The 11,717-nt window shown below is 40.3% G+C and overlaps 1 protein-coding gene across 1 annotated transcript; it reads right to left on the reverse strand.

The window, feature by feature from the left end:
• Positions 1 to 258: 258 nt before the first annotated feature.
• On the reverse strand, positions 259 to 8,477 carry ppp1r16a (protein phosphatase 1, regulatory subunit 16A). The gene is made up of 10 exons (XM_088001602.1): positions 7,452 to 8,477; positions 6,556 to 6,626; positions 5,760 to 5,905; positions 5,404 to 5,507; positions 5,194 to 5,318; positions 4,674 to 4,799; positions 4,520 to 4,595; positions 4,304 to 4,433; positions 4,055 to 4,217; positions 259 to 3,271 (listed from the first exon to the last, which is right to left on the reverse strand). The coding sequence occupies exons 1-10, from the start codon at positions 7,696 to 7,698 to the stop codon at positions 2,753 to 2,755; spliced, it is 1,707 nt and encodes a 568-aa protein (XP_087857728.1). The 5' UTR covers positions 7,699 to 8,477; the 3' UTR covers positions 259 to 2,752.
• Positions 8,478 to 11,717: the final 3,240 nt, after the last annotated feature.

Here is an 11,717-nt window from a genome sequence, read left to right on the forward strand (position 1 = left end):
ACTTTTTGCCAGGGGTTGTAGAGAATTATGGGCAGAGAAAATTGAGTTACACAAGTCTGTCAGAGGAACGGAGCAAAATGACAACAATCTGCTGTATTTAGAGAAGAAACAAATGGTCTGATAATTCTAAAAAGTGAGAAAAAGAAAGAATTTTTCTACATCGTATTTAGTCCCTGGGATGAAGTATATATAATATTAGGAATCTGTAGGAACGCTATCCAGATGTGCTAAGTGCTTATGCAATATTGAAATACAAAATTAATTTGTGAAAACAATGTATTTAAGTCTTTTTTTTCAATCAATAAAAATAAAACAGCGATGTTTTACAGTAAACAGTACATTAAAATGCACATCAAGTCCATCATATTTAATCTCAAAGCTCACCGACGTCATTTGTGGGTCATTGTGCACCAATTGCAAACCAGCCACCGAATGAAGGCACAAAACTCTGATCATCAATGTGACAATTAAGTAACTCTTTGATCATTGTGTGAATGCAAAAATATTTTTCTTTCAGTTTTTCCTTCGTCATCTTTAAAAGATGTTTTCCCCCCAATCCCCTCCAAAGTAAGACAAATAAATAATGTGATTAAATTCTGAGAGTAGAAAAACAAATACTGATAGAAGAACAGAGAATAGGTTTTGACAAATGTAAATTGTACATCGACTTAGAGAAATAATTTCATATCAAAGGAAAATAAATGTACAAATTGCATCATTACAATATTGAAATGTAAATTTTTTTGAATGCTAAAGAACAAACATCTTTCTAAATTCAAAATACAAAGCTGTAAATCATTCAGAAATCCAAACATAAAAAAAAAATAAAATAAAATCTTTAATGTATCCACATACTTTGTACCAGTCATTAAAAAAGACCTCTTTCCGTATCAAGAGAAATTAGTTGATGTAGTAGTAGACAACTTCATGTTTATGCCAACTCACATTTCTAGGCAAACTGGATACTGGAGATCTCCTGAGTTCAAAACTTTACATTCAACAGAAACAAATGCCTCCGAGCAGGGGGGGGGGGTGCAAAGCTGGAGCGTGTAGGCTGAACAAAGAAGAAGAAAATGGGTGAAATAGACAAACTGGACATCAAACCATTATTGGCACGGGGCAGCCCAGTCTCACCTGAAAACGTGCAATGGGAACGTTCCTCCGCATTTCGAATGTTTTAGAATAAAAATCTGAGAGGGAAATGTGTCACTAGGCCATGCTGTAGCCTAGTGAGACATTTGGCCATTAGGCATGTTAGGCATTAAAGACAGTTTAATGCTTAACATTGCAAACATGCCTAGAAGTAGAACATATGCGAGTATCTAAAATTAAAATGTAAACCAAATCATGATTTTAAAGATGTACTTTAATTCTCCTTTCCCAAATATTTGTGAATGAGGGTAAAGTATTTAAGAAAGCGTAAAAAAAAAAAAAAATGGGGAAAAAAGAAAAATATGGGGAAAGCGCCCACCAGTGAGTTTGTGCATCACATATTACTGTAGTTTTGGCCAACTCAAGAATATCAACTCCCTACAAAGTTGATACTGTCACCATTAAGTCATGTCCTGCACCCTGCAACCCGTTCACATTTTGTCACATTAAAACCACAAACAAATGCATTTTGATAGGATTTTATGTGATTTACAACAGAAACGGAATGAAAACAATGAATGTCTTTAATGTGTGTACAAATAAAATAAGAAGTGTGGTTTGATTTTGTGCTCAGCTCTTTTTAATCTAATATCCTTACACAAAATTCAGTGCAGTCAAGTGCTTTCAGTCGCTTGTTGAGTAATGAGACTTAAGATTATATTAGATAAGAAACAGCATCATGAACATGAAGTTGGGAGAATCTGTTGACAAGGCAGCTCTCAACTAATCTTTCCTTTTATGAAAGACTGGTAAGAAGAAACTGTTATTGGAAGGAGGACCAAAATGCAACCCTTTGTTCTATGCATTTAGAAAAACTAACATGACACATAGTGGTGGCAGCATGATGCTTTGGGAATAGTTTTTGTCAGCAGGGATAGAAAAGCTGGTCAGATTGATGGGGAGATGAATGAACCTAAACACAGAAAAATGTAGAAAAAAAACAACCATCAATGCCATGAAACCAGAATCTGGGGTCAAAATTCAACTTCTGAAGACGCAGCCAAAGCAACAAAGCAGTGACTCCGAAAAAGCATCTTCATGCGTCAGAATAACTGAACTCGAGCTAATTTGTAGTGAAAAATGTGAAAAAGACAAATCTCTAGATGTGCAAATCTGGTAGAGATAAAAAGCTGCAACAACAGCAAAATCTGGTCCTACAAAGTGTACAAATACGAGCCAAAGGTCAGATCTGCATTTGTATATAATAAAGAAAAAAAAAAGAAACATTGGCAACCATTTATGCTTTTCTATCCACTATGTAGTTAGGCCAACACAAGGTAGTGCACATCAGATGAAATCCCCACAAAATACAGTAAAGTTTGTGGTTTGATAAAAGGTGAAAAAAATGTAGTAACTGATTTTGCAAGGCACTTTAAATCCTTAGTGAGTCAGAAGCTTTATCTCTGCGGTTTATTATTTTTTTAGAGAATCTACGTATTGAATTTCTAAACCAACGTTGTCATTATACGTTCTGTTGTGAGATCAGATTGTATGAGGCCTAAACTGACAGTCATCAGTGATGCATTGCAATCAAAAGTCTGTTTTTAAAGGTGTTTGTCACTTTGGAGTGCTTCTGCCCCCTGCAGGCAGCAGAGAGCGTCTACATGAGGCCACAGCATGGCTCCTTGTTGGTCTGCTCCTCCTCAGGGGCCCGCAGTTTCAGCAAGGGAGGATCTCCGCTGGCCGGGGTGAAGAACACCTGACTGGGAGACGACAACGGCTGCTCTGGAGTCGGGATCGTTTGGATTTCTGGCTGAACCTGAGGGGTCGTCGCGGCGACAGGAGGCTCCTCCACCTCGGCGGTGGAGGGCAGCGGGGGAGGAGGCGCAGGATACTTATTGAGCTTGGCAGCGGCGCGCTGGCGCTTCAGGTCGGCCAGGGTGTGGTGCGATTTCTCCCGAGTCATGCTGTCGGCGCCCTCGCCCTCCGCTTGCCCGGACGCCGGACTGAGCTCGTAGGTGCCGCTGCGATCCATGCGGCCCCCGCCGCTCCACAGCTCGCCAGGCACGGAGGAAGCCAGAGACACGGACGTCTCCCCGTTCCCCACGCTGGATGACGCGATCTTTCTGTCGGCAACCTCCAGTTCCTCCACGCGTGTCGTTGCTGCTCCGGTAGCAACCTGAGAAAACAAGGGAAACTTTTAGTAAACTTAAAAATAAAATAAAAAAACAACTAGTTCATCAAGTCAAACAGGGCTTAATCAGAATCATTGTGATGGATCTATTATTGGAACAATCATCGACTAATTTAGTAATCAATCAATAGTTATCTGGAGTTTACAGAATCAGAGTATTCCAGTGCTCGATACTCGTCTTTGCAGCTTGTTCAAAGAACTTCTTAGATGTATGAAATGTATATAAATTTTGCAATTAAGATAGAAAACAAAACCTTTATAAATAAGCTCTACGCAGAGCTCCTGAAATGAAATAGCTTTATCTTCACTCTGTAAGAGATAAGAAATCTCTTATCAAGCACCGTTTGCTACCCAATTATTAACTAATTAATCCAAATAATAATCACTGGATCACCTCTGCAACGTGTTGATGCTAAGTCGAGCAGAAAGGGCCGAGTTTTTCACATTGTTGGGAGTATTTCTTAGCTGCAGATGCACATTTTCCTCCAGATTATAAAGCGTTCACTAAAGGAATGCTGTAGTTATTGTACTTCAGGGAGCAGAATATTTATTTTCTTATTTAACAAAAGTTATTCATGTTTACTTTTAGATGGGTTTCTAATGCATAAATGAGATGGAGTAGTTAAATGAAAAATCTGCAGAATGCACCAATTCTTAAATTTGATTAATCGTCAGAATAATCGACGGATCAATCGATTACTAAAGTAACCGTTAGCTGCCGCCCTAAAGTCAAACTCTGGATGAGATACAGGAGCCGTTTTCAGTCACCATGTGAGCATGCTGAAGCAGCTCGATGTCGGTCTGTCTGTCCTCGTCGTCGTCCTGCGGTTCAGGCGTGGTCGCCGGCTCCTGCCACACGATGGCCTCCCTGTGGTGCTCCCGGCGGTACAGACTGGAGCGTTCATTCACGCTGACCCGACGCACAACCTTCCTGTGTGGGCAAATGTTACGGGAATTAGATAAAACACCTGATAATAATAAATCCCTGCTCTAGTGTCCCTGAATTCCCTTGTTTACCCTCTGCTCCCGGTGCTGGACACTCGTCTTTGCAGCGTGCCCTTCTGCTTGTCCTGACTTTTCATGATGGCGTCGTGTTTGTTCTTCAAGTCCATCAGTTTGGCTCTGACCTCCTCATCAATACACACATCTGCAGACGGAGCAACGCGTCACATCTGGCATCGAGTTATTTCAGAGAAACATAACAAAATGCCCACACAAAGCCTCCGATCTCACCGAGTGGCGTCTCATCCAAAACTGACTTGGAGTTCAGATTGGCTCCGTGAGCCACCAGCAGCTCCACCACTTGGATCTGGAAACGAGTGAAAACAAATGACACCCGGTAAGACAGGTCAAAACAAAGATACTCAAGGTCGACGGCAGAGCGAACCTGTCCCCAGCAGGCGGCGGCATGAAGCGGAGTCCATCCGTCAGAGTCTTTCAGTTCCAGCTGAGCCCTTTGGTCGACTAGCAGCTCTGCTACAGACATGTAGCCATTGGCAGACGCTATGTGGAGCTGAATTGGGGAAAAAAAAAAAAGCTACTGTAGTGCTGGATGCTTCTTATTGCACTGAAACAGTGCAGTTCGTCTAAACCCTTTTTTACTCTTGTTACACGGCTTCTGACTAATTTACTTTACAAAAAGGTTCAAACATCGAATATAATTTTTCCTTTTCAGAATAGCACTTTATGTGATTAACCTAATCATTAATTTAATGGTTTCCTGTAAATGACTGAGTTATGCATTCTGTATGACTGATGCTTTTCACATCCCTTTGTTTTGCCTTATGTTGTCTAATCCTACTGATTCAGGTTCAGGGTGCATGTGTAGTGAGCGCTTTCCTAGACTACACCCTGGTGGACTATCACTTGTGTACCATGTGTTACAATTATTTTCATCTGCCTCTCACCAGGGTCGCTCCATTGTTGTCTTGTGCATTTAAATCTGCTCCGGTGTTAATCAAAGCCTCGACGTCAGCAAGCATGGTCAGCTCTTTCGCTCCTCTGCATTCATCTATCCGCTTCTGAGTTATCCCTGAAAAATTCCCCCAAAATGTTATGCTTAACAGTTAACGTTTTCTCTCCCCCCCTGCATTGCAAAAGATTTGACAATTACTGACCCTGCTCAGCCATAACCATCTCTAGCAGCTCCAGTGTGGCCTCATCCTCACAGAGGTCATAAGCCATGTTGCCATCTGCATTGACGGCCAGGAGGTTGGCTCCACTACAAGGAAATAGACATGCAAATTTTTCAGGGTAAGAGTGGCACACCCTCGTGTTTTCAAAGTCAAACTGCAGCCATATTTGCACTGGTTTTGCATACTGCATATCTTAGGTCTCTCAATCGGTTTATCCTCTGAAAATGAAAAATAAATAAATACATAAGAGAAAGAGAGAGGAGTAAAAGGCTAAAAGAAATTAGAAAAACAAACAAACTTGAGGATATTTTTCAGAATGGAAGGGAAAAGTGACGCACGCCTGAATGAGGAGCTGCACTAGTCCAGTGTGTCCACAGGTGGCAGCAGCGTGCAGCGGCGTCCACAGCTCACTGTCGCAGGCGTTCACAGAGGCACCAGCATCTAGAAGGCACTGAACTATCTCCACAAAGTTGTCGATGCAGCACTGAGAAGAAGAAGAAAAACACTGGGATAAAAAGCAAACAAGGAAATGCATACATGGATAAATCATTGCTAGATTTTGAATGAAGACTAAGCTTACTTCAGAGGAAAGATTTACATGAATGGCTCAGTCTTCTGCTGTGCAAATACTAAGTTTTTCCTAAAAACTCAGCTGTGACTGATTTTATAAAGAGTTCTCTGTACTGACAAACACTCCTTTCATGAGTAAGAAGAGGCAGAAATTTACATGAAGTTATAGGGAGAATAAATTACAAATGGTTCAAATTGTTAAACCATTTGAGTTAAAATCACAGAAATCCCTTAACTTTGAACAAAAGTGGAGTTGAATTATCTGTCATTATATAAACTAAGTTATCTAGAAGATTCAGACATAATAAAGTCTTAAAAAAAGACGTGATGGGTGCAAACATCACAGACAGACAACACTGGAAAGTCACAAACATTTTGAAAACATGCAATTTCTGTTTGTGACAGAACCTTTATTGTTACCCTAAAGCAAAGTAGGTCTGTGTGCATATTTAGTAGTTTGAGGGAAAAATAATGAACTGAACTTAAGCATGATTTTAAAGTGTTTAAGTTTTGACAATTCCAAATACTACAATCAGCAAACTCCTGAACCTGCTGCCTCTGTACCTGATGCAGGGCTGTCAGTCCGTCCTCATTGACCAGATCTGGGCTGACACCGCTGTTGAGCAGCTCTCTCACTAGAAAAAGCAAAAGCACACATAAAAACAAACGTACGCACACACACGCAAGATCCCACTGGAAGAAAGCCTGTATTTAATCAGGGTGGATTTATTTAAGGTATGTCTGTGGGTCCTAAACAGAAACAAATTTGTTTCTGGATAGAGTTCAATGCCTTATTCTAAGCAGCCAACAGTAAACCTCTTGAAAACAAAATTTGGAGCTTATTGCAAAAGAATCTATAATTTCTCGGGGAAATGATCCTGATTTGTCGTGAGGTAGAATCCCTCACAATAACCAAAAGGGATTGTATGTGACAGACCAAAACAAACTATAGCATAACTGGGAAAAAGGAACAAAAAGCACACACAGTTTTCAATCTTTTACACAAATACAAAACTGGTAAGAGTGGAGTGCATATGTTATTTTGGTTCCCCTGACTAAATACCATAGAGAACCATCCTTAGCATTTCTATCTACTTTGTACTTTCAGAGACTGAAATGTTTAAACATTCTTCTTTGCAGAATAGCTGAAGTGCAGCCAAAATTGATTTGCGAGCATTTGAAAACATCAATTTTCAAGTCCCAAAAGGATTTTTTTTCAATCAATTTAGGTCTGGACTATGATTAGGAGACACTTGGAGATACTTTGATGTAAAGGTTTAGTATTCCACCCAAGATGCTTATTTGCATGTTTTCCAAGAATTACTTTTAAGCTATGGCATTACATAAAATCCTTGTTAAATACATTGAAGTGTGTTATTGTAATGTCAGAAAATGTGAAAGCCTTTGAAGGACATGCAGAGTTTCAAAAGGCAGTGTGTGTGTGTGTGTTTACTTCTCACCCTCCTCCACGTCATTGCGGGCCGCTGCTTCCAGCAGCGTGACAGAGTTGGGGAACTTCACTTTTGTGGTGCGCTTCTTCTTCTTGTCCGCTTTGGCCCTGGATCCTCGGGACGCGTCCTTTTCCATCTGCGCCCACGCCTTCAGCTGCTGGGCGCGGCGTTTCTGGGCGTGCTTCAGGCGCTCCGTGGCACTCAGACGCCCGACCGTGGCCATCTCGGCCAGCAGTTCGCCGTGATCTGCTGCCATGGTGACCAGGGTTCCGACTTTCTCGTGCCTGTGTTCAGCTCGTTCTCCGAGATTAGATTCTTTTAGTGGTTTGGCTTTCAAAATATTATATTAGTCTTCTCTAGGGTCAAAGAACTACATCACAGTGTTTAGCAGAACATAAAATAGGGGTTAGATTTTTAGCACATAAATAAATAAATTATAAAAAAAGGAAACTGATGAAAAATAAATTAAGTCAAGTTGCTTTTTCTCTAAATATCTCCATGATTACAATTGGGGTTCTATCAACGTTTTATATAAAAACTTTTATTGGACCAAAATGAAATGCTGTTGACTTATTACCGAAAGGAAAAAGTGCTAGCTTCTGCAAACTTTCAGTCCTTTCCATTTCAGCTGTAGATGATCTTGCAATAATACATTCAAGGAGAGGAAAAGAGGAGGAAGATGGAACACACACTCTCAGCTTTGTGGACTCGCTCCCTTCCCCAAAGTGTTTAATTTGGGGCTGATAAAGTCCAAAAACTGGATTCAACAGGGGGCGGTGATTTTAGAATCCACTGGCGATGAACAAACATGTGCATTATGCAGACAGAACTGGGATGCTCAATGATAACAGATGCAGAATTCAGACCATGTCCTCTCCAGTACCAGATTATTTCATGAATCCAATTGAGGTGCTTGGTAAATGCTACATGGCTTTTTCTTGTTGATGAACATTCTTCAGGTGAAGTGTTGACAGTACAGAGGCTGTAATTAGCTGCTCCTCTGTGATCCAGTCTGTGGGCAGGGAGAAAAAAATGTGAGTGCTACGTTACAGCAGAATGCATGAGTTCTCCACTTCTAACATTATCTTTAACCCCTGAGTTCCCTCCTCTCCCTCGTCTCTCCTAAAGAAACTTGAGAAGGTGGGATGCTTTTCATTAATGATTGACGCCAGCTGAAGCTTGCTTGTGATGGCTGTCCCATACAGGGACGAGATCAAGACACAAGAAGTGGTTAAAATCTGCATAGCGACACTCCGCTTCAGTGCAAGTTCAAACTGTAGCAACGGCGGACGTTAATATCTCTCCCGTTGCCTTTCGTTAACTTCCAGCAGAGATACACGACTCACGCTTGGCTCTTTCCAGGCTACTCATATATTATTCAGGCTTTGGCCTGTACACACTGAGAGGAAGGTCAACTAGAGGCACTCACTAAGATAGAGAGAGTGAACAGTAAGACACTAGTGCGAGGACCCAGAGCTACCGCAGCAAGCAAGCGACGCCTGAAATGTGAGTGAAATAGTGTGCTTAAGCCACACTAGCTCAATAAATCAGTCGAATAGCAGACAAATAGGTGTACTGATAATGATAAGATATATCAGTTACAAACTTCCTCTCAGATGTTCGTCTTACCGAGGTTTATCGTTCCTGCAATGTTTCTCCTGAATGCTATAATTCATAAAGTTTGGAGTGAGTTACAGCTAAAAGCCCAAATGATATTTTCAGTGTATAGAGATTTACCTACACACTGTCTCCTTTACCGTTTTGGTTGGCCTTGTGAATAGTCTATTTTAAAATACTGACAGAGTCATAAATCACTCTGCAAGGATTTCCTTATGTTGTGGTAAAGGTCAAAACAGTCAAATCAGCCACTTTAGCAAAGCACAAATAAGAGTGAACAGGCTACCGGCTACAAATGAAACAAGCTGAGAGGAACCATTTGTGCTCATAAGTTAAAATACCTTGGCTGAATTTGAGATTTTGGCCATTATTCAGAGAACATGCAGCAAACCCAAGAATATACAAGAACTGGAGGCTTTTTTGGCACGAAGATAATCTGTTCCACCAACTACCTTAAAAACTTGGTGTTTCCTTAAGTTGAAACGGGTAATACCTGGCATTAAGAAATTAGTTATATCTTTGATGAGGGTCATTTGGGCACGTTCTGCTGTCATTATGATTTAAAGATTATAAAGGGTTTTACCCAACCAGAGAAAATATTTTGAACATATACATTTTCTGGAAACTGAGCAAAACTGTACTTCCTGGCAACTACCTAAATGAATTAAAAAATGTTAAACAATGTTAGATGTTAATAAATCAAAATAAGACCATAGTCCATTTTATTTATTTTTTAATTTCATGTTATCCAGGTGAGAAATTCAAAGTCCAGTCCCTGAATTACAAATTTTGCTATCAAGAGTGTTTCCACTATCGCTGACTCGAGTTCAGTGAATGTGTAGCTAAACGAGGCTCAAACCAAGAAAATGTCCACAAAAAGGTTTAAAATTGATCAGTGAACATAATTTCATTCTTTCTAAATGCATTTGCTTTTGTTTGGGATGTAAACAACATCACTGCAAGACTTTCTCTTGACAAAGCAAAGCACTGCTATAAAATTGTTGTTTCATGGTAACCTGTGGTCAAAAGAACCGTCGGGTTGGTGACCACAGCAGGAAGAAGCTCTGTGGGGACGACTTGAGAGAACAGACTGGATTCACTCTACTTGCCAGATGACTATTTAAAGTTCTGTGTGAATATCATCCACACCAGAACAATGATGTGCTTCACCCAGATGTTTTCACAAACACCTCTTCTTCAATCTAACTTGGCATTCTGAATTGCAACATGTTATACCGCTGTTAAAATATCTCAACTTTCATATTTAAAAAATGATTAATAATTCAGAAATATATCGCTGTTTGATTACCATTTAATTTTTTTTTGACTAACCTCTTTAAGAAACACTTCAACTATGCTAAATGACAATATTTAACTTCATAAAGGATAAAAACTTATGAAATAGATATTTGTTTACAATTTGTTCGAGCACAATGAAAAGAGGACCTACACCACACAAAGATTTGTCCAGGTGAGTTTATAATCCAATATCTTCTTAGCATTTAAAGGGCAAGGAGCAAGGCTCCAAATGCAACACAGCTCCATCTGCGTGAGCTGGTCTCGGCCAACATCTCTAAATCACTGTTAACCAAACAATCTCCAGAGTGACAACAATCTCATTAACAACTTAAACGTTTTCTGGGCAAAAGGGAATTGTCTCTTTAAAATCTCCTAACCGTTTGCTAGGAAGCTTAGCTGTTGCTGTTATGTCTTATCCAATGAGCGCCTCTATTAACCTCTAATGGAATTGTCCACCATTTGCTGACAGAACGGAAAATTAAAATGTATTGAACACAAACACTAACTTTGGCACATGAACTAACAAAAGAGTATCAGTCTCCTACAATCCTTTCCATTACCGCAAACACGCAGTCAGGGCACAAGAGGACGATGTTTGCAGATTAGCGACCTTGGCAGAGTGAGGTGGACAAGTCAGATCTCAGCCAAAGCCAATCAGTGCAGGGTATCAGAGGGATGAAGCTCAGCCACAACACTGCAATGTTTACTGTTGAGCTGACTGAGAAATAAATCTTATCCCAAAAAGAGCAAACATTCAGGGCTTAATTTACAGATCCTACTGATATTGCAGATCAATACGAACAGCGTAGAAACTTAGTAGAGCCATCTGCAAATTAAAGCACAACCTTTCCAAAACGGAGGAAAACCCCTTTCCCAAACCCACATAGGTTTTTGTTGAGCCTTTCACTCAGCAGCACCATCTACCCTGAAGAAAGCTTTTGTCAGAATACCCTGGTAAGTACAGTGGCTTTACTGACCAGAAATACATGGATTTTTGAGTTTCTGATTGACCAGGAGATAGCCATCCAATAATATTCATATCCTAAGCTCAGTTTGACGTAACAAATTTGGAAGGATAACTTCAAAGGGTTTCTACTGATCCACTACCCCGCTCAGCTCCAGACCGACACAGAAGCTGGACAGAAATCAAAGGTTTTGTTCCGGTGTGTAAACATTAGCATGACAGAGCAGCACTGTTTAAAATCAAGTTTCAGTAACAAACTTTATTCTGGTTATCATTTATGCGTTTGCTTGCCAAAAGAAAGAAAGAAAGATAACGCAGTTAATAAAACAGAGAAAAGGGGAAGAAAAATCCTGATTCTCCGTGACTCATGGATTTAGGGATATTTGGGGTCTTTC

Source organism: Poecilia mexicana, unplaced genomic scaffold (genome assembly GCF_051168715.1).
Source record: "Poecilia mexicana isolate PSO_F unplaced genomic scaffold, ASM5116871v1 scaffold_20, whole genome shotgun sequence".
Taxonomy (NCBI): domain Eukaryota; kingdom Metazoa; phylum Chordata; class Actinopteri; order Cyprinodontiformes; family Poeciliidae; genus Poecilia; species Poecilia mexicana.